The sequence below is a fragment of the Aristolochia californica genome, unplaced genomic scaffold, assembly GCF_029961685.1.
Source record: "Aristolochia californica isolate CCGP_79_NKW_82.1479 unplaced genomic scaffold, dmAriCali1.0.hap1 SCAF_13, whole genome shotgun sequence".
In the NCBI taxonomy this organism is placed as follows: Eukaryota; Viridiplantae; Streptophyta; class Magnoliopsida; order Piperales; family Aristolochiaceae; genus Aristolochia; species Aristolochia californica.
Window position 1 is genome coordinate 5,038,096 of NW_027181804.1, and position 23,601 is coordinate 5,061,696.

Sequence of the window (23,601 nt, forward strand, 5' to 3'; positions counted from 1 at the left end):
AAGATGGGTCGCATCCCCTAAGGCATATCAAAGGATTTAAGTCCACGGTTCAGCGTATCGAAATTGCGACTCGTGGCTACACCGAACTTCGAAAAGTTGGTATTAGTAAAATTACATTATTCATAAGAATTAAAAATGCTATTTACTTCAATATATTTCTAATTATATTATATTTAATTTTATTCTTAATTTTGTATTAAAAGAAAAAACATCATATGGTGTAAGAAATATTTTATTTATTTATTTATTTATTTTATAATAAATCAACGTTTAAGTCATTTTATTCAACTTTAATAAATAAATTATAAAATCCGTCACAAAAAAAATCAAAATTAGGTGCACATAAGTTAGGTTCATACTTTTTCCTATAGACAATGCTATTATATTATTAATAGAATAAAAATAGAAAAATAATGACTTTATAAACAAAAATGTAGATAAAATAACAATTAAATTCTAAACTGTAAAATTAAACTGATGAATATATTAGAATCTGAGTGCACCTAGCCGATATCACCTCAAGAATTTTTTTTATTTTGCTCGATCTCAAATGGATCTTTTTGTGTAAAAGATACTATGATTTTATTATATTTCTAAAACTTAGTCGATTATCCACTTAGCCTAAAATAAAACATAATTACCTGATAAAGTTGGGTTTCAAATTGTTACTTCTTTACCACATGATATTACCAAAATCAACTACCTTCAACACTATATTTGTACCTTACTAGGAAATTAGATAAAATTTTCTAAAAATCTCAAGGAAAATTAAATAGACTTGTTAACGCCTTTTTTGGGGGAAATAAATGGAAATTAATAATCAAATTCATACATTATTATACTTATCTCATAAAATCTCAGTAAAATAAAGTATCAAATACAAAATTATCACAAAAACTTGCCAGGTGCTAAAAGTATTACAACATCAAATATCAAATACTTATTCAAAAATTGTCCATACGGTTTTCAAACCCATGTTGACCGAAAAATCTTATTTATCAAATAAAGTGGATTTTTTAGTAAAATTTTTTAGCTAAAAAAGTGTTTCCAAATAAACAAGAGACACTAATGGTCCCTGGAAACATATTTCTAGTATAAATGTATGTCCAACATTTCTTGGAAAAGATAATTCATTGGCATGCATATAAAAGGAATCATATTTTGGGTTATGCAAGTGTTTTTATTTTTATTTTTTAACATGTCAAAGTTGGAGTTAATCAATTGAATATAATACAAGAAATAAATTTATGATAATATAAGTACACTTTGGCTATTAATTTGAAATATAAGGATATTTAGGCAATTACATTGTTTAGTCCTTGTCGCACCCAAATGTTGGATATCAATAATTGTGGCTCGCGTGACACGCCTTTACAAATTTTGACTATTAGCTATCGTTTTGGACCGACAGGCACTACGCTCCGGTCAACTAAATTGTAAAAACTCCCGCCCTTATCCAGAGAATATGCTCTTAGCGGTTGGCCCCGCTGATGGACCCCGATCTCGACTCCTGACTCGTCGAACCTAACTTACTTTCCAGCTTTTATTCTATTTTTGAATTTAAATTACCACTGGACACTGGGCTCCCCAGCAAAAGCGACCGCCTCGTCCGTTTAAACGGCGTTACTTTTCTGTTTAAAATAACAGACTAATATAAGAAGCCAGCAAAATGCATCTCTTATGAGTCTTCCGTTTTCCTGAGCTTCTCACGCGCCTCTTGCAGTAGGAGATTCAGATACACCGTCCTAAACGTAATCTGGTTAATAATATCAGCCTTTCGATTAACTGAATTCTCAGCTGGCTGTTCCGCGTGGAAGTAGACAATTGGGGACTGGGGCTGTCGCCATTACTCTTGAACCTGGAGGAGGAAGGGAGAAGAAAAGCGAAGCTCCTTTTTTCCGAGATCAGCCGATTTCGAATCAGGAGCTTAAACGAGGGGAATTTCGACGTAAGTTCTTGGGGTTTTGATTTGATGAATTTTAGTTTCGGAATCGGGTTGTGGTTTTGAAGAGAGGGTTTTCGAATTTTTGGTTTTGGATTTGGTTTTTCCCTTGACGATGGTGTGTGAGATGGTGGATCCTTGGATGATGAAGAAGTTTACATGCGATTTATCCGTTTTAATCTAGAATTTCTCTTGGAAAATGTGTGGGAAGTGGAATGGTTCTTTTGAATTTGGAACGAGCTTTTTTATTTTTGTATCGGTTTTGATTGGAGGTCAATGGTGTTATGTAATGACGAACCGTTAGCTCAATATGTCTCTTTTTGCAGGTTGGGGAATTAGGTCTTGTACATATTTGTTTATGAGGGGAACATCGTACCAGGACAAGAAATAGAGTGAAGATTTATTGCTGTAGCTATCGCAGAATCTGCGGAAATGGCTTGTAGAGGCTGCTGGGAGTGGCTCTTGAAGCTTCTCAATTTTATATTAATGATTGCCGGATTGGCTATGGTGGGATATGGCATTTACTTGGTGGTTGAGTGGAAAAGGTTCTCTTCTCATGGTGTTACTCTCTCGCCGGTGGACCAGTCTGAATTGATGAACCTTGGACGGCCTATGATGCTTGTCCTGCCTCTCTTGACCAATATTCTAGACAAGCTACCTAGAGCTTGGTATGCTCCTGTTTTCTTCTCATATTCAGGGAAAATTGGTTTTTAACACTTGTTGAAACTTGAATCTCTCTTACATGTTTATGTTTCAGCAACACGACTATATAATTTGCTTAAACAATTGTTAAACAATAGAAGGAAACGTTATAGTTGCTTTTTAGGGTGTTCATTGTGGCTTTGCTTTTTCTGTACGCTCTAATTGTTTTAGCTTTTCAATCACATAGGTCATGCTGCTTCAAAAGAGAAGAAAAGTCCCTAGCTTATGGATAATTTTTGTGTGGAATTTTAGCATATGCTGAGTATTTGTGACCTTCTTGAACTTCTTGAAGGCATGTAAAGTGCATAATTGTTGGTCTCACGTTATGAGAGAAAGCATGTCTCTGCTACCACTTCATTATATATGTGCGAACAACTTCACTGAAACAGGAGTTTAGAATTAATTGTTTAATTACATGATATCATGGTCTCTCTCCTCTTTGTTTTTTTCTTTTTTTGGAGGTAGAGAGCTTATTGGGCCCAAGGAAAACAAGAAAGCCTGGGAGGGGGTACCTCCTACGTTGAGAGATTGAAGGTGCACCCCCTCTTTGACCAAAATGTCAACAATAGAATTTGCTGATCTAGGAATGCAAATCTGAATCCAAAAAAAAAAAAAAAAAAAAAACTTGACTAGTCTTGAATTTCTTGCAAAATTTGCCAATGCCACCAAGGAGGATCTGCTTCCTTAGAGCACCAAATGAGAACAACTTTGAATCAGCCTCCACCTCAAGGGGGCTCCAAAATGAGTTCTGAAAATTTGGAGGCCATGTAACAAAGCATGTAGCTCACCTGATGTAGAATCAAAATGACCCAAGGGGCCTGCATAGGAGGCAAGAGCAGCACCATCATGGGATTGAAAAAGATATAAAAAACCTGCACAACCTGGATTACCAAGAAAAGAACCATTGAAGTTTAGATTAATTAAAGGACCCAAGAGATAATATGAAAAGTTAATTTTCCATCATACCATTGAAATAGGTAGCCTACTTATTAAGTTTTCTCTGAATTTTTTTATTTTTATTTTTATTTTTTTTTTGAGTCAAAGACTCCAAGATATGTGAGCTAAACAGGCCTTTCAGAGGATCTTACCAATCAAGGGGAATAGAGCAGCCATTTTTTGAGAAATAAAATCCTTAAAGGTATGTGGAATGCAAGAAGAGAGCCCAAATTTGTTTAAATGCCGAATAGCCCATGAGAAGTTGCAATGGAGTAGAAGATTATCGATAATCTCACTCATTTCCCCACAAACTTGCACCCTGTGCCACAAATAACCGAATCATGCCTAATAAGGTTGTGGAAACCAAGAATCTTGCCATGTAATGCACTTCAAGTTAAGTCAAGGACCTTGGGTGGGCAGACAAAGGCCAGGGTATAGAGGTATCATGGACTAGAAAATAATCCAGCACCATGAGCTTTGCTGTAGCGCAAGGAAACCATAAAAGAGCCTGGTGGTAAGCTACACCAAAGCATCTTATTGTCATCATGGTTTCTGAAATAAAGACCCTCAAGAGAGGAGAGGTGGGTGCTACTTCAAAGGCTTCAGCTTCATTTATATTTATTTTGAGACTGAGATTCTGGCCACCATTATTAGAATTGTTAGGAACAGCCTCAACAACTGAAAAGGAGGGATTGGAGGCAACCCCAAACACTCTTGGGCAGAGATCAGCGAGAGGCTGTTACCAGTCAACGAATCACTCCAAAACTGAATAGAAGAGCTTTTTCCAGCATAAAATCGGAACCTCCCTCTCTCCCTCCACAACCCCCACCCACCTACCCATCCCACCCTACTGTTTTGGATTTGGGAAGCAAGTTAATCAAAGATCTCCTAAGGGCAGAAAATCTATGCCTATAGATTTCCTCTGGCCACCTGCAACCCTTATTTACAGGGAGCTTAGCCCTCTATAAAGCGTCTCCAAACAGATCCTCTGTGAACCATAAATGTCCAAAACCATTTGAAAAGAAGAGCACTATTCATTGTGCACAAATTTTTTATTTCCTGCCTTCCAATCTTTTTAGGTTTATAGACCTCATCCCACTTCGCCAAATGATCCTAAAACCATCCATTGATCCCTATGAAGAAATCATCATATCAATTCTATTAACCATAGCAGGACAAGGGAGCGAAGACATAAAATAGGAGAATAGGCCAGCTAAGGTAGAATTTAGGAGGGTGAGCTTGCCTAGGAAAGCATCTTCCTTGTCCAAGGGGAAAGACAACTTTTGAATTTCTCTGGACTGGTGGACCAAAGGGTTTTGTCAGAACATCTTGAGAATAGGGGAAAGGCAAGTAAGCAGATGGAAGAGAAGAAATGCATTGATGGGTTTCAGCCATCAAACTGATAGTAGAAGGCACAAAGTTGAAGACAAAGAAGGCAGATTTGGACTAGTTCACCATTTAGCCTCAGATAAGCTCAAGAGGCTAAGAAGGGCTTTACGATTTGGTCTATGGTTCCTCCACAAAAACAATAGTATTTGGTCTATGGTTCCTCCACGGAAACAATGGTATTTGGTCTATGGGTCGTGTTTTTCAAAACTCATCCCCACCTTGTGAACCTGACTTGGAACTTATATCCTGTGAAAACCTATCATGAGTTTGAAAATTCAACCCCACGACCTCATAATGGGTTTTTGTGGGGTTGGGTTTCATGTCAAATTCACAGTGTGGGGATGAAAAATAATAAAATATGAAATTATACAAAACCTACAACAACTTGATGTAACAGTCCATGTGTATCAATTAAATTGATGTCTAACCACAAAAACAAAAAAAAAAAATCTTTTTTTTTTTTAACTTATATGTTCTTTTTAAAACACACCATATAAGTAGACTAAGCGGGTTGGTTTTAGGGCAAGATGGGAAATATCTGCACAATTCTTTCCCTCATCCCATCCATGCCCCCTGAGATGAGGGGGAAACCCCATCCTTGCTAAAGACGGGTGGGGTTGGGTTGCCCATTTAACCCAACCTGTGCTCACCCATAAATGGGACCATTTGCAATTTGAAGGAGAGAGATATCAAGGTTTGGGTTTGGGAGATAGGGGAGAGCCATTCCACTAGCTTAGCCCATAGAAGAGGGATGAAAGACCCTCACCAATGATATTGAAGAGAAGACGGGGAGAGGGATCACCTTGATGAAGAACACTAGTTCCTTGAAAGTATTTGACAACTAAGCCATTAATGAGAATGGAATAAGAGGCAGATGAGATGTGGCTATGCATCCAAAATTGCCATTTAGGGGCAAAGCCCAGTCCTTCAATGAAGTTGTCAAGAAAGCTTCGAGAGACAGTTGAAAGCTTTTTCCATGTCTAGTTTGACAACCACATGGAGCCTTGAGTTGTGTTTGAGCAATCAATGATTTTATGCACCCCCATCACCTAATCGAGAATGAATCTTTCCTTCAAAAAGGTACTTTCACTTGGGTGAATCACCATGGGTGGGCGGCCTTCAGTCCATGAGCAAGAAGATGAGAATGAATTTGAACAACATAGGGGTCAAATTGATTGGTTTGATATCTCTGGGGGTCTCATTGCCATTTGTTAACTCATGACATTGGCCAATCTCCATGGCATTTACTTCATGTTTAAAATGAGGTTTGTTCTCTTTCTAGGGGCGCAAGTTTTCTTGAGAATCTCTAGCTTAATTGGAGGTTAATTACACCATATGGTTGTGGGTGATTCATTTCCTTTGGATATAGGATGAGTGTCTACTTTGATTTTTGGGCTGCTTGATGCTCTCATCTTGTATCCTTGTCTACTCGTCTTGTCTACTTTGATATAGGATGAGTGTCTACTCTTTAGTGATTTTTTTCACTTTACTTAAAAAAAAATAAAAAAAAAAATCTCTGTGGGTCTTAATAATTTGCTTGTTTGGAATGAGTGCAATGAATGAAACTCCTATGGCATGATATGGTATTCCTCTCTCATGGAGGTCATCCATCAGCCTTCTTATGTCGTCTTTTTACAAGTCCCATTCCATTTTATAAAATTCTCCATTGAAGCCATGAGGGCTCAAGGCTATATCCATCTCTTTGTCTTGGAATGGTTTATCTAGAAGGGTGGCTATTGATTATAGAATGCGATGGAGTTTTGAAGCTTTGGACGACAAGACATCCTTTTATGTGAATGTCTGCAAAATTATATGAGATTTATCTAAAGGTGGTTCTCCATTTATCAGAAGGGAACTAACTTGGTTAGATTTATGGCAAGAGGCAATGACATGAGAAAAGTGGGTGTCTACATTCTCCTTAGATAAACATTCATATAGGGGCCCTTTGTTTCCGAAGAATTTGATCATGGTCCATCAAAATTTGAATCTCATTAGATAAGGTGGTATTTTGAGAAAATTCAGACTGTGATAAGGCTCTCTTCCTCAATTATGTCAAGGTCATAAATTTGCAAGCAAAGAGAATTTGAGTTTTTGATCGGATTCCTTCCACCAGTCTTCCACTTGCCTGCTGAACCTGTCTTTTAATATCCAAGTATTTTCAAATTTGAAAGGTACGGGTCCCCAATTGCTAAAGCTGGAGCTTAGAAGAATGGACCAGTGATGTGAATCTTAACATGATAACACCTCCACTGCTGCACCCTGGTGTAACCCCAGCCATTCAATTGATGCAAGGAATTGACCCTGCTTGTATAGGACTAGTAGGCATAGGCCAGTACTTCAATGGTTCTTTTACCAGCACTAAAAGGCAAAAATTGAAGATTTCTGTAGAAATCTGACCCACTTGAAGATTACCTTCATCTCAGATTATGAAGATGCCATCATCTTCGTTGCTGCTTATGCCAGATTACAAACCAGGGACTCAGTCATTTGCTGTATTTTGGTCTCGCGCAAGATGACCAGTGAGCCTTTTTAGCTTTGATGGTGTCTTTGGTCAATACCCTCTTGCATGCATTCCCAGTTCCCTGGCCATTCCAAGAGATAATAATCATCCCTTCCCAATTCCATTTTCAACTTCCCAAAGTGTGGTCACACTCCCATTTTCTTATGAGATATCAAGGTCTCTTAAATTGTGAGAGTATTTTTTAAATCATGGTCTAAATCAATCAACAAAAATTGATTGATCTTCTTTAGATTCCTTTCCTCTTGTCATTCACCAGTAAATTTATCCCAGAGATTCCAACCAAACAAATTCCTTTGAGAGGATTTATTTACCACAGTAAACTGATCCATTGCCTTGAGCATCGAGGAATGGAACAGATAAGAAACTCGTTTTTCTCAACGAAAGTAATGCCTATTTTCACAGCATATAGCTGCATGGCAAGGGTATCAAATTATGATTTTTACTGGTTGGTTTTGACCTCTAAAAATCGCATCAAAACCAAATTTGCCTCCTTCATGTCCCCTTCAGAAAACTGAAACAGGAAATTTCTATTTCTTATGTGTAAAATTGGGTGTGCCAAACACAAGATGAACATATCAGAACTATGCCGTGAGTACCACTGCTGTACCACTGCTGGACAAGTCATGAGGCCGTATTTTGAGATCATCTAGTCATGTTTTAGAGGCAGATGGTAGTGCAAAGGTAAGAAGATTCTAGTTCATGGTGGTTGATGAACTGGAAAGAAATAAAGGAAGGCCAAAAAATAACATGGATGGAAGCTGTGGGAAGTAGCAAACAATAGAACAAAGTACAGGATAAGATTTCATATAGTAAATAATGTAGGATGATCACAATGATACATGGATGTAAGGTGAAAGTTTTCTTGGTGCTGATATGTATTTTGTACTAACTCTACACAAATCTACAGGTTTTGTACTGACTGGACATCTCGACACTAATTAGATTGTTTAACCATGGTTCTACCTCAATTATCTTCTCAAATCTGGAACTTCTAACTGGTCTTATATGTGGTTCTTCAAGAGCGATTCTTTATGTTTTGCACCTGTAAAAACTTGAGAGTACCATTCTGAATTCTCAGATGCAGTCTTTCTTATCTCCTCCATGGTTCATAATTCTTTTTCCAATGCTTTTGAGTTTTTGGCTTTGGAAAATTGCTCATTTTCTATAATATTTCATAGTCTTCTCATTTTCAAAAAAAAACTGAAATAATTTTTTTCCTGGGACATATTTTTGGAAGTTACATTTTCTCAAAAAGAAATTATTTTAGGAAGTTACATTTTCTCAATAAGAAATTAATTCTGGAAGTTACATTAGTCACGTCTTAGGATTTTCAAAGCTAAAAGGTGCTACTAAGGTCATTTCAGTTGATACTTTGAATCTTCCATTTTCTATTCTCACTCTCTTACCCTGCCAATTTGTGGTCTGTGCAGGTTTATTTACTTATTCATTGCAGTTGGAGTCATCCTTTTCGTCATATCTTGTTTTGGTTGCATTGGAGCAGTGACCAGGAATGGATGCTGCCTGTGCTGTGTATCCTTACAATTGTTTCTGTAATTAAATACAGACTTGACTGGATAAATGTATAAGGCTTAGATATTCTGAATGAGTTTATTCTCTGGAGTTATGCAATGCGAATATATGTTGCTATAAACAACATAAATGGGATCATCATCATTGTTTAAATCATTTTGCAAAATCAAGTGTGCCAGACGTTCAATGTTATATCTTATATGTATATATGACTTTTCTGAAGGGACAGAGCATTTGTGGAGATGCATTAGGATTAAGCACTCATTACATGGTGAGAAGGTTGTTTTCTTCTTCTTCGCTGGAGCTTATGTCTTGCTCAAACCTGTTGTATTTGAATCAATTGAACTGGTTGATCTGCTACTATGTGCCATCAGCTTGCTGCATTTGAGTGTCACTGCCTGTTTAAGGAACAATCTTTGATTTTTAACTGCAAAGTGCTTTTTGCTCTAAGAAATTTTAATTACATTTGTAGGGGATGATTGATATATCTCTATTTCCTTTGCCTAAAAAATTGTGAACCTAATCATGCACAACTTTGTTGGTACCTCACCTCTGTATTTGACTGGTCTACTTGCCCTTAAAAGCTGTTCAAATGAATGCTAAGTATATGAATTAACTTTGTAAAAAAAATTATATGAATTAATTAGATGGTCTTTGTAACAAAATATATGAATTAATTGGGTGGTCGTTCATCAACTTCGCCTTAACTTCAACCAGTACTCTGTGTTGGTGATCTTGTTGATCTTAGTTGAGCTGGGGTGTGCAGCTTTCATCTTCTTTGACCATGGTTGGAAAGAGGTACTAATTGATTAAATCATTAATATTTCCTTTTGGTGTGCCTTTTTTTTTTTTTTTTTTAAAGTAGCTCTCTTTAAATGGTTTTTTATATTGATTTTTTCAATAGCTTTGATACTGATATAAATGGCTCATGCAGGTACTACCTACTGACAAAACTGGTAACTTTGACATGATTTATGATTTCTTGGAGAAGAACTGGAATATTGCAAGATGGGTCGCCCTTGGAGCTGTTGTTTTACAGGTAAACCTGATTCATAGTGACCTCCTTGTTCTAATTTGCTTGTCCTGTGACTTAGGGGCAAGGCAATAAAATAATATCCAGCTGCTTTTGGTATTCCTACTCTTTTTTTGTGATTTGCCATTTTTTTTTACTTTTGTTCTAATATCAACTTGTGTATCACTAGAAAATTATTTTATATGATTGCTTCTAACTGTGCAAATGCAAATGATTGTAACTTATTATTCTATTTCTGCTAAATAAAGGAAAAACAGAGAAGAAAGGCTTCCTAGTCTAGTTTATGATTGAATTAAAGTAGAACAGCTTGTCTGGTGGAATAAATTCCATGATTTGCTGGAGCTATTTTCTTTCATTATTAACTGCTGGTTGTTCAGAAGCCAATTTTATGTGCAATTCATCTCCAAGCAAACGGAAGAAAAAGTTGAAGAAAGAAATGGATTTGGATGTTAATCATTCTCCCTATTGATATTTGCTGCCACTAGTATGCTGACGGGAAGGATACAAGAGTATTACTAGTACATCTTGTCTCTCTTTTGTAAGAAGTTTAGACCTAACCTCATGCAATAAATTGATGTTTGTTAAGGAATAGTCCCACATGGATTACTGAGTACAAAAATTTTATTAGTTGGGAAAGAGGTTTCCTAAGTTGGCAAGTCATTGTAGGATAGGCCTTGGACCCAACTTCACATGGTATCAGAGCAGGTACTTATATGTGGGCCTACACCTAAAACTATCCACTTGTAGAGCCACAGAAGAGGGCCTACACCTAAATTATCCACTTATAGAGCTACAAAAGATGGTTTACACGTGAGGGGGAGTGTTAAGGAATAGTCCCACATGGATTATTGTGTACAAAGATCTTGAGTTTATTAGCTGAGAAAGAGGTTTCCTAAGTTGGTTAGTCATTTTGGGATAGACCTTAGACCCAATTTAACAATGTTTTTATAAAATCGAGCTGCGCTAATTTTTTTTTTATTCTAAACATGCGGTGTGGCTCAAACTGCAATGAGACTTGAACTAAATAAGTCACACTAGAGACCTTTTTAGTTTGTATTAGAGTACTCATTATTATGAATGGCATCCATGAGTTGCAGGTACTGGCATTCATATTTGCTCTTGTTGTAAGGGCCACAAACAGAGCACCAGAATATGACAGTGAAGATGAATACATTGCCCCAAGGTCTACAATCCGTCAGCCACTAATTAACAGGCAGGGTGCTGCTGCAACTGGGATCCCTGTAACTGGAACTCTTGAAAACCGGCCGAGCAGAAGCGATGCTTGGAGTGCTCGGATGAGGGAAAAGGTAAAATCCGCTAAGATGATGTTTCATATTCAATTCAAAAGAATCTGCGTTAATGCAGCTAATAGTTCCTCTGTCATTGGGTCTTATGTGCAGTATGGGTTTGACACATCAGAGTTCACGTACAATCCATCAGAGTCGGACAGGTACCCGGGGGTAGCACCACCTGCAAAGGACAGGAGCGTCTGCGCTATTATGTGAATGGGACAACGATGTGCATTGTCATGGTGATCTCTTGGGTGTGTTTCTTATGAAAAGGGAAACAAAATGAAATTTTTGTGAGTCTTCGTGTGCAGATCTCATAGTTTTTTTTTTTTCTTTCATTTGACTCTGTAGAATAGATTATCTGTTGGAGTCATCATCCTGTGGGGTTGACTTACATAAAAATACTCTAGGAGGTGCTGCTGCAATTGTCTTTGCAAATATTTAAACCCTTAACGACTGTCTTGTGATTTATTCAGGTAAAAATTGATACGACATGGACCTTTTTAAGCTCTGAACCGCCTATTGTTTTTTGACCGTGTGCCTCAAGCACAATCAAACGGTTCAGATTGTTAAGAACTGGGAGCAAGTGTTGTTTTGTTAAGAGAGGGAAAGAACAAAGGAAGAATGACATTCGGATGAGATTCTCATATAATGCATATAAAGAAATCTCAAAATTATAAAAGAGAAACATGGAGACTTGGACAAAAGCAAGTTGTTTCTGGCTGAAATGGGGAAGTTGATATAGTCTGGAATGTGATGTCTACAATAGCTGTATACTGCTCTGAACTGTAACATGGTGTTATAGATATATGTACCTAGTATTACTTTGAAATAAAAAAAAAACATATGTAATTGCCCCCCATCAGTATTAAAGTTTCTTGATAGGTTTATGAAAAGTTTTTTCCTATGATTCATTGAAGCATATAAAGTTCGACATATACAAATTATGATAAGCACCCTTAATCCTTAGTGAAACAATGTTCTCAAGATCACTAGAAATTTTGGAGATAATTTGACTATGCTTGAAAGTATTGGTTTTTATAGCCCCTCCTTTGCTTGCTCTCCCTCTTCGGTATGCTTGCCAATGGGGACATTGGCATCACTCTTCAGGCTTCACTTAAAAAATACAATTCAATTAAATAATTTCATATCCCAAATGTGCTAAGTTGTAGACTTATAGTTGATAAGAAGGACAATGGGATTGGACCATAGGTAAGAGAGTTAGGGTTTTAGGCATCTCCGTGCCTAAATTGTTGGAAGTTTTGAGATACTCTTAGGAGTTGCTATCTCTCCATTGAAGGTGTAAGTTTTCTATTTATCTTTTATATTTTCACTTTCAAATAAAAGGGGTTTTTAGAGTTGTTAAATCTATAAGAAAAATTGCCCACTAGAGCTAGAGTCTAGTTGTAATCAATCTTTTTGGGAGAAATTTGGATTGCGTAATTATGTATTACATTTTGTTTAAAGAGAGTCAAATATTTTTATTTTTATATCCAGTTAATAAAGTTTATTAATGAAAGTTTTCCGAGCAACAATTTTTGGTCAGTGATTACCAATAGGGGAACATTTAAAAAGATAAATATTGACCTTTTAGGTGTGCACATTCTAGTTGAGTTGTTTGAATTTTATTGCAAAATCAATCTATTTAGGAGAAATTTGGGTTGTGTGATTGGGTGTTACACTTCGCTTAAAGAGAGACAAATATTTTTACTTGTAATTTCAGTTAATAAAGCTTATTAAATAAGTTTCATGAGCAACAGTTCTTGGTCAGTGATTCTCACAGGGGAGCATGGAAAATGAGAAATTTTGGATCTCATTATCTTTGTGGGTTGACCATGTCAACTCATAAAACTTGCTCTGATACCTTGTTGAATTTATGGAAAAAAGAAATACATCATTGACTTCATTAACTTATTATAATCAGAGTACATGAACCTCTATTTATAATAGAGGAATGTAATAAAGTCCAATTACAATAAAATTATATTTGTCCCAATTACACTCAAACTCTAACACTTAAAAAATAATTCATAGTATAATTAAATAACTCAATATAGATAAAAGACAAACATAACTAAAACTAAAACTCTTCTAGGACGTGACCATAAGATAAAGATGCGTTTGTGAGTCCTTCTTGATCTTCCAACTTATGTGATAAGGATGCCAATTTTTGGTAATTATGGTGGGTCCAACTTCTTACGTGTTTGGGCCCATCTTGTGGGTTTTCCTTGGTCGTGTGCCTCATCTTATAATACTCTTAGATATGTGTTGGTCGTGTGGGATTCAGCCTATCTTCCAACAAAAAAAATAATTATTAAATAGAAATTAAAAAAAATGTGGTGGGGCCATCTGACCTCTCCTACATGACAATATTTTTCTCCTTGTCTTTATAAAAGAGAATGGTGAAAGGGGTGTGACCTTCCCCTCACATGGTGATCCAATGTGGAAGGTCACCCCCTTCCCTCCCCACCTTTTCTTTTTCTTTACCAATGGGTTGGTTGGCTGGTTGGTGTGTCTGACAAAAGGTAACACCACACTTCCCTCTTAAGCTTCACAAATAAGATAAATATAAATTAAAATAATTTCATATGTAAAATGTGCTAAGTTGTAGAATAATAGTTGACAAGGAGGATAATTAGATCGGGTTGGGGATTAGAGAAAGAATATTAAAATTATCTTTAAAATTATTCGAGTAATTTTTAATCAGTATGGAATAATTATCATCCATATCCTTTCCATTTAATAAACAATTAAAAAAAACAGAATCTTAAATTGGGTAAGGGTTTTTGTTCTATTTCCATTTTTACCCTTAGTTTCATTTTGCACTCTTCGTCCCTACCCGGCTATTCAATGCAAGTTGTGGTTCATGTTTACAGCAAAGTCGGCTGCCTGCTACTGGTTGGTCTTGATGCTGATGGGAGATGCTTTCAGTACTTTTATTTCTCGCCCTCCCCCATCCACTTGCTTGGTGAAGATAAGAATGGAACTACCTCCGTATAAGTTTCGGGTTTTGCTCGGGACGTTCCCAAAAGACGAACAACAATGGCGGTTCATTTGCATCGACATGCTCTTAAAGCTGGTAAGCAGAGAACAAAAACAAAGGAAACGGGTGTAAGGTCGACGTCGCTTTTCGTAATTGTGGATTCTCCAGCAGTTTCTTGCTCGGCACGGTCGTGGTCCCGAGTCCAAACCCAGAAACAGATGGCAGCAGCCGCCTCAGCTTTTTTATTCTCTCTATCGGATTCGTTGATTCCTCCCGTTTTCTCTGCACCGATCGATCTGTCCTTTTCGATTCCTTCCTGGGTTTGATTCGTACATAAGCTTAAAAGCGGAGGCAGAGTGATGTCCCAAGTCCCAACCTATAAAAGATCAAAGCGATGGAGATGAAGTGATAGTGGAGAACAGCGCAGAGTTTGGTGTTTTGCTGGAGCTCGGCTGACAAACCTAACGATTTGAACGGAAAGATCGACCCATATAAAATATCTGTGTTACTTTTCGTTTCATCTTTTGGTCGGCGGAGAAATTTGCAGGTGGGTAGTGGGTAACAGCAGATGATTGTTGACGAGGAACTGGAGATAAGCTGGTTGAGCTGTACCATGAAGATAACAGATTCTTCTGAACTTATACGTTTTGACTTCAAATTCTTTGTCGAGCATTGGCTGCCACCGCTACAAGTCGTAATCACCCACCAAGAACACTTAGAACAGAGAAAGGGATTTTTTTAACCTAAATTATTAGACCAATTTCTCCACAAATCAAGCACCTAATGACTCACCTGCTCTATCATTCATTGTAGGTTCGGACCTGTAGACCACATGATTGATTGATCGGGTCCATGAATTTATTGAACCAACAGGTCCACTAAGACAAAAAAAAAAAAAAAAAAAAAGTGACACCCCTTGTTAGTGTCTAATCTCCTCTATATTAAATCATAGTTCATCACCCACATTAGAAAAAAAAAATTTAATTAATTATTTTCTGGTCTTGCCTACCACAACCATGTTACATTTTTAATATTTGCATGGGGAGCCAATGAGTTATTAATTTGTGATTTTAACTCCTACTTTTGTCTTTTAGTTAATCTAATGACGTCGTTTGGCGGGTTTGATTGCACGAAAGATTCATACACATATTTGATTTAGAACCAGGATCTTTCATGTCTAATCTCACTTGTTTGAAATAAGGGATGTTCTATTATTTTTATTACTAAGAACACCCAAATGAGAAAAAATGTAAAGTTAATAAAGAATTAATCAATAAATAACAAGTTTTAGAATAATTTAAATTAGAATATTTAACGTTTTAAACTCCAATCATGAATGTAGAGAAGATAATAGATGAAACATGAAGGAGTAGCAATCAACTTTTTAAGTCACTGTATCCTGGAAATACACAGACAGTCAGTAATGGCAACTTGAAGGCTTGAAGTTTGTTGTCTGACGCGTCGGCATGGTCGAGTCGTTCTTCCTGAGGCAATTTGCAGGCAGCAAAGTTTGAAAGCTCATTTGGGCCAGATGTTTTTTTTTTTTTTCTATATCAGGGGATGTCTTAATTCTTTTCACAAAAATTGCAGTTGAATTGTTGAACGATGAATGGAAAATGAAAACTCCACTTGTACAAAAGCCAACTGCTCCCCCTCCCCCACGTGCGTTTTCCTCCATTCGTGGGATCTTCCCTCTGCAGTCTGTCATCAACGTCTCTGCTTCGTCTTTCCTCTTAAGCTACGGACAGCACCAATTTCCCGCGACCTTTGTTGGTGCTGTTTAAGTATATTACCACCTGAGAGTTCAGATAACATAAAATTGCGGTTGGACAGTAGGAGTTACAGAGTCGTACAAGGTGTCAATAGCTTAATCTCTAAGCTCGAAAGCTGCCTCCGGTGGAATTGCATTTCTTTTTGCCCTTTTCACTTTTATGGCTGTAAGCGATGTCGTTGGCTTATGGTTGAAACATACACTATTGAGCATTTACGGTTGATATTCATTGCCGGGATAGTGCGGAGGGACCACGACGCCTTGCCTAGGACCTCAATCTTCGGCTTTTCTGTATGTCTTTTGTGAACTATTTCATGGGTTTTTTTACCCTTTCTGAATCCCACTCTGTGAGCTGTGCTTCTCACCTACCTCTGTTTTATTTTCAAGAAAATTCTTCTTCACTTTCCTTCCTGTCTCTCTCTCCAGCTGTATTACTCCTACCCTCATTGCCTTCTTCTTTTCATGAACTGAAAATACTGTTTAAATGTTCGGTCTTTCTTAATCGTATTCATTGGAAGACAGATTGTGTCATTACGCTTTGACCACTTGTATTTAATTTCGGCATGGGCAGATTCTTTTGTGAAGATATCCCGGTTTCCTGGCCGTTTGTGTTGGTGGGTCACAGAAATCTTGGCTCATAAAATTGTGACTGTAGTTTTATTTATTCGGAGCAGTTGTGTTTTCCGGTACACGTTGGGCACTATTTAATTATTGTTCGTTACTGTTCTGATTTTGTCTTGCGGTCCGAATATGTGTAGTCAGGTGAGTGGTCTCTGATCTGTTCTGAAAGGCTGTTTTATGTGAGCCCCATCTGTTTTCACTGCATTGTATAGTGTTTACAAAGTGTGTCATTGGCGTAGAATTTCAGACAAAGAGGACACAAGTCCACTTTGGGTAATGTAAGGGAAAAGAGTCTTGGCTGTGGTTGGCCGTTCGTGAAGTGATGATCATCAATTGGGTTTCCTTGGTCTTTTGTTTCCTCAACTTCAATATAAACTAGTAGTATAAATTGTATCAATTGGGTTTTTCAATTGTGTCTTCCTTGGTCTTGTCTTTGTCTGATGAAACTTGTCACTGATGGCCATTGGCTTCGGCATCCATGAGTTATGCTCCTCTCACTGAAAAAGACTTCTTAGTTTTATAAATGGGGCTCCGTTTTTGTTGAATGTTCCATATCTACTGTAATTTTATTTTTCAACTCCTGTCATGGATGGACGGTCCAGTAGTAAGCGGGTGGAAGTTAGATTTCTGATCAACTTGTGCGTATACTTATGCTCTCCTTTCTGCTCTGTTCAACTTCGACTCTTTCTGCCTTGTGCGGCCTTGTGTCTTCTCTTTCTATGTTCAACGACCTCACTCTCCAGCTTCATGTTTTGTAGTTCTTAAAAGTTATGACTTGGGAAAGTAGAGATGATCTTTGACTGCATAAGTGGTGGTGACAAGACATTAGTCCTATTCTTGACATTGTGAACGATGCCCCATGATGATCATATGAGTTTCTCACACTAGTTGCAGGATAATCATGCGAACCAGGAGAGGGAGGCGTTCTGAGGTTTATCTATCAGTTCCTTCCAATAGTTATTTTTCTTTACCCCTGAATTTCTTCGGAAGACCACTTGACTTTATTTGATATAATTATGTTTATGCAGCCCTTTTGGCCTTCCTTGGTGATGAAGAAATGGCTAAACGTTAAGCCTAAAGTACATGACTTTAGTGAGGATGAATTCGACACTGAGACAGAGAGTGAGGATGATGGTATGGTGACATTTCTTCTTTTTTCTTTGGTGATATTCACTTGAAAAGTACAAATGGATTAATTCATGATAAATCTTGTCTCTTAAATTTCTTTTCCATGAACTTTCTTAAAGATGTGAGAGGAGTGGGCCGGAATCAGGTTGGCAGAATGCAGGGGAGACAATCTGTGTTCCAAAGTCAGGATTCAGGTATGCATGATTTTTTTTTTTTGATGGTTTTATCATGTCAAGTGCAAACGAAATTTTTAATTGCATCTTCTCTTATTTTCAGTTTTCATAAGAATGAAAGTATAAAAGTGCTGCAGAATCTGATGCTTGCAGACCTAAAGAAGGTGAACCTTGCAAAGGAACTAGAAAATAATAATTTAGAACGGAGGAATACATTTTTATATGATGGGATTCTGAGGCTTGCAGCATGAGGTCATAAAATGTTAAATAGTATTTGGATAATTCATACCTTCAAATCACATACCAGAATAATTGGACTGATTCTATCCATCTGTTCAAGGCATATAGTAATTCTGTGAAATTGAAAGTTTGGAGTTTGGGCTCTGTGGATTTGTTGGTGACAACTCATCATTTCAAATGAAACTTAATTCTTGCTTCAAGATATGGAACTTACATTCCCACTGAAGGCTTCAAATACTTTGAAGCATATGTTCTTGTTGGAACTTAATTCTTGCATATTTCTTGTTGGAACTTTGATCTATACCATGTGCTTGATTTGTTAAGGTAACACTATACAATGTTTCATCCTGTCTACGATATTTTTATTTTATTTTATTTTATTTTATATATTAGCAGGAGCAACATCAAACAGCTATCTGCCCAAACACAAAAGGGGGAAGTCAGAAACTTTACGTGTTCAGTACATAAATAAAAAAGATGTGAGGTTAGACCATTTCCCTTTCTCCTAAACTATCTTTATTTTGCAAGAACCAAATGTTTTTGGAATTCTTCATATTTGAAAGAATATAAACTGTGTACATATTGTCTCAGGATAACCATTGGCACATGGAATGTCGCGGGAAAAATTCCTAATGAAAATCTTGAAATTGATGAGTGGCTTTGTACACAGGAGCCAGCAGATTTATATATTCTCGGGTAGGTTATCACTGTCTAATTCTGTTGCAATTTTGCAATATCAAAACAATAAGTAAGTATCATAATTTGTTGTTTATTTTTGGTAGCTTTCAAGAGGTAGTTCCATTAAATGCTGGGAACGTACTTGGGGCAGAAGATAAGAAGCCAATTCCTAAATGGGAAGAAATCATTCGTAGAACACTTAACAGATCACCACAACCTAAAGCAAATTATAAGAGCTATAGTGCTCCTCCATCTCCAGTATTGAGGACATCATCTGCTGCGGATGTACTAGCTGATCAGACTGGTGCGCCTGAACATGAGATGCTAACTGATAAGCCTGCTGGGCAAGCTGATTCACATGCCTTAAAAGGAGCAGATTTTGGGGATGTGGTAAATCTGGGTAAAACATTTCAGTTCAGAAGAATCTATGGCACAGACAGTAACAGAAGATTATACTGGCCAGAGCATCCACTTGACACACCACAGCAAGTTCTGTCATCCAATGCAAAGTTAAGGAGAGTTTTCAGCAGTTCAGGAAGAATCGGATTTAATTTATTTGATAAACCTTTTATTTTGGCTTCTCAAGGTTTAGCACCAAATGGCAGATTGAACCGTCTGTACCAAAGCTCAGGTAACCTTGAGTTGATCTGGGCACAACAGCAAAAAGAGTCTGAAATGGTTGATTCCATTTCTGATCCTTCTGGTCAGTTCTCTGAGGAGGAGGAACCATATTCTGAGAAAGTAGAAGAGCAATGTGAAGCTGAAACAGATTATATGAAATCCAGCACTAAATTTGTGAGAATTGTCAGCAAGCAGATGGTTGGGATCTACGTGTCTGTGTGGGTTCGTAAAAGGTTGAGGAGGCATATAAACAATTTGAAGGTTTCTCAAGTTGGAGTTGGACTAATGGGTTACATGGGGAACAAGGTCTAGAAATCCTCTCTCTCTAAGCTCATGAGTGTTGAGAATACATTAACCACTGATGTACCTGTTATTAAGCTTTTATTTAGTAATGCAGGGTTCTGTGTCTGTCAGCATGTCTCTTTTCCAATCACGTCTATGCTTTGTTTGTTCCCATCTGACATCTGGTTCTAAGGAGGGCGATCAACAAAGGCGTAACTCAGATGTGTATGAAATCTTGAGAAGAACGCGGTTCACTTCAGTTTTTGATTCTAATCAGCCACAAACCATTCCTGCTCATGAGTAAGCTTATCTCTTAAACATGGATGTCTTTCAGCTACATTTTTATTACTTTCCACAAGTTTTTAAGTTATGCTTGTGATCTCTTTTACTGTCCTTTTCAAACAAAACTAAATGTATTTATATGTTCTGAAATGAATTTGAAAATGTGCTTGTTACATGAGAGCAGTCAGATTTTCTGGTTTGGTGATCTAAATTATCGTCTCAACATGGTCGATGCTGATGTCCGGAAGCTTGTTACAAGTAAACAATGGTCTGAACTTTGCAACTCTGATCAGGTATATCCATGTGTACATATGACTTTCTAGTACAAAAAGAAATAGAATGAGCGCAGAAGCAAAATTAAGTTCCACAAACTTATGATATTTAATATTTGGTTTTCTCATGAGGGGTGTCACAGCTATGCAAAGAGCTGAGAGGTGGGCATGTATTTGATGGGTGGAAAGAGGGGAGGATTGAATTCCCACCTACTTACAAGTATGAAGTTGACTCTGATAGATATGTTGGAGAAAATCCAAAGGAGGGGGAGAAGAAGAGGTCTCCGGCATGGTGAGCTCCAATTTGTGATCGGACACAAATTGAAGAAGTCTTAGTCACATTTTTTGTCGATATTTTCATTTTTTATAAAACGATCAATTTTATAATTCAGCCAATCTATTGTGCAAAACTTATCAGGTGTGACCGCATTCTGTGGTTAGGGAAAGGCATCAAACAACTCTCTTATGAGAGGGCTGAGCTTAGGCTCTCTGACCACAAGCCAGTTAGATCCATTTTTGTTGTTGAAGTTGAGGTCTTTGATCCTAGGAAGCTTCAAAGAGCTCTAAATTTCACCCATACTGGAGTTCTCCATGAAGGTCTCCTTGATGATGAAGAGGATTTCAGTTTCTGAGTAGAAAACTACATGCAGGTAATAAAAAATGCCCATATTATATGACTTGATGAGCTGGTTTAATGTGGTGTTTTTTCATCTTTTATACAGGTAAACACTACAGAAAGGAACTGCAGTCCCTGCTCTGATCTAAAAATCCATATTTCATAAATCCAGTGAAGTAGAGGGACACCAACATATTTTGAAGTTGGTTGCTGTTGTTTAGTGGAGAGTGAACAGTGTGAATTAATCATTTTTTAGCTTTTGTTGGTGTAAAATCAGTATTTACAAGAGAAGAAAACAACCCAAATAAGAAAAGAAAAGGAAAGGAAAGGAAATGAGTTTACAAACAGTGATCCTAAGGTCATTGTTGACAGTCAGTTTTGTATATCTTCAATGTCATTGTATCTTTGTATGCACTCGTTTATTGAATGAATGCAATCAGAGGAAATAGAGAAGTTGTATCTATGATACTTCATTTCCTGCTAACACAGTTAAATGGAGATGTTGTCTTGTTGATGATTTTTGTTTTGTACAAGTTTAGAGCTTTTTCCTTGGGTTAGGCATGTTCTGCCAAGTGCCAACTACACATGAAGCAACTAGAGCCTAATACTTTCTATTTTTTCTTCTACTCAATGTGATACCCAATAGAAGTTAGATTGTTCTAACCAATCAAATAAAAAACGAGATTAAAATATCGTTCATTGGACAAAGACCCAAGAAATTGCCAACTTCGATAGAGTCATGGGGTCAATTTCTTTTGCCAGCTACGAGTTTATCTATCTATCTATCTATCTATCTATATATATCTCCATTTTACATCAGCTTCATAAGAACAACTCCTATTTGTTTAGTTTAATTTAGATTATTATAAAAGCATGCCAACTAAAACTAGCTGCACAATGGCTATCCTAAGTTTATATTATATGCAATAATAGAGTTTTTTTCATGCCGCGTGTTAGATTTTTGTGCTTCTCATTATATAAGTTCTTCTTTTCTACCTACTCAAATTTCTTTCTTCTCCTTTCTCTTTTCTTCCTATGTTTTCTTGCCCTCTTTACACTTCTTTTTCTCCTCACTCCAACTTATTTTCTTTCTCTCCCTCCTCCCTTTTATCTCACAAATGTCTCAATCTCATGTTTTCTCTACTTTCTCCTTCCTCTCAATTTTCAACAACCTACTTACTAATTATTTTAGTTCTATCCTTAAAATTGCATAAATTTCAGGGACCACATGATTTGTTTCTAAAGCAAAAATAAAAAATAAAAAAAATAAAAATAAATAATAATAATCTTTAACCTTGAAAAAATGATTTCTTTAAGTGAATAATCTCATAGTTATATCCTCTTATGCTAGAAGTAACCAACAATCAATGGAGTAAATAATAATAAATAAAAAAGTATTAACAGATACATTAAAAAAAAGGTAGGTGAATTACCTTCAACTAGACCTCAACCACTATTGTACACAAAATAACTACTTCAATATTCTTTAGTTGCAAAAGAAAACCATATTGATTAAGCATTGTGTAATTATGCTTAAAATTATCTTTAATGAAATTAAAATATCTTGTGTAATAAGACTCAAATTCGAGAAAAAAATAAATAGTAAATCCACCACTTTAGCACATTCATTGGGTTATAGAGGTCCCTAAAAATCCGTTCTTCCTCCTCATGCATCTACACATGGGTTACATTCATAATAGTTTTAGATTGACTTAAATGTTAACAAACTATCCCACTCTATGAATGTTCCACTATAGTCAAATTGCTTATCGAAGCATTTAAAACTACTTTGCATTCAATCCTACATATATCATATAAACCTTTTCAAAAATATCTTATCTTCAAGAAAATAATATTTTATGTCACTACTAAAAGTTTTTTATAAAAAATACTTAATTAAATGCATCTTATTGGGGCTTTTAAAATTCTCAAAATCATAATTTTGATGATAACAAACAACTTAAAGTCTAGATGTATTGTAAAAAAATCTAACACAGCCATGATACAAAGAAAAGGCTCGAGAATGATAATGCTCGAATGAGGAGGCCAATTGAACAAGCTCCATTAGCAAAAAGAGGCTAAGTCAAAAAGGGCCATTTGAATAAGGGTAGTATTTAAACGAGCTCTCAATGCAAAAAAGACAAGCGGACAAAGGATGTTCAGTTAAAGACGTCATACAAAAAAAATGCAATAACAAAAGGTTCACCAAGAAGATGACCATTTGAAGATTGTCAACATTCTAATGATGTGAAGAAACAAAAGGACACATTGAGATGATTATTGTTTGAACAATAAGAAAATTTAAATACCATGGACCAAAATAAGGTGCTATTGAAGGGTAGTGTTGGAACAAAGGCAATATTCAAACCACATGGACAAACAAAAAGTCATTGGAATAATGAAGTGTTCAAATATGTGAGTAGTTCGACAATGACTCATGAACAAAAAAGTTTGGAAAAAAATAGGTGTTATGCCAAGATCAATATTCGAATAATGCCTCTAGTACAAAAGCCCATAGCATTGTTTGATTATAGGAACAATTCCAGTGTTCGACCAACTAGATAGTCTAGAACACTTTAGAGGAAGACTAAG

At 36.6% G+C, this 23,601-nt stretch overlaps 2 protein-coding genes across 6 annotated transcripts; both read left to right on the forward strand.

The window, feature by feature from the left end:
- Positions 1-1,781: 1,781 nt before the first annotated feature.
- LOC137947814 (tobamovirus multiplication protein 2A-like) lies at positions 1,782-11,857 on the forward strand. 2 transcript variants are annotated; one of them, XR_011111556.1, is made up of 8 exons: positions 1,782-1,948; positions 2,269-2,610; positions 8,921-9,020; positions 9,738-9,818; positions 9,955-10,059; positions 11,151-11,360; positions 11,454-11,635; positions 11,819-11,857. XR_011111556.1 is itself a non-coding variant. In XM_068793606.1 (7 exons), exons 2-7 carry the CDS (start codon positions 2,375-2,377, stop codon positions 11,556-11,558), a joined length of 837 nt encoding a protein of 278 aa, XP_068649707.1. In that variant the 5' UTR covers positions 1,783-1,948; positions 2,269-2,374; the 3' UTR covers positions 11,559-11,857. The 2 variants fall into 2 exon arrangements, 1 of the variants encoding a protein (XP_068649707.1); XM_068793606.1 differs by having other exon boundaries at positions 1,783-1,948; positions 11,454-11,857.
- A 5,267-nt stretch (positions 11,858-17,124) lies between these two features.
- Positions 17,125-21,502, forward strand: LOC137947917 (type I inositol polyphosphate 5-phosphatase 2-like). 4 transcript variants are annotated; one of them, XM_068793759.1, is made up of 12 exons: positions 17,125-17,355; positions 17,476-17,648; positions 17,746-17,851; positions 17,965-18,039; positions 18,652-18,742; positions 18,850-18,954; positions 19,041-19,863; positions 19,955-20,139; positions 20,306-20,414; positions 20,537-20,685; positions 20,812-21,043; positions 21,116-21,502. In XM_068793759.1, exons 2-11 carry the CDS (start codon positions 17,619-17,621, stop codon positions 21,023-21,025), a joined length of 1,887 nt encoding a protein of 628 aa, XP_068649860.1. In that variant the 5' UTR covers positions 17,125-17,355; positions 17,476-17,618; the 3' UTR covers positions 21,026-21,043; positions 21,116-21,502. The 4 variants fall into 4 exon arrangements, with proteins under 4 accessions (XP_068649860.1, XP_068649859.1, XP_068649862.1 ...); XM_068793758.1 differs by having other exon boundaries at positions 17,125-17,648; XM_068793761.1 differs by having other exon boundaries at positions 17,125-17,648; positions 20,033-20,139.
- The last annotated feature ends 2,099 nt before the right edge of the window (positions 21,503-23,601 follow it).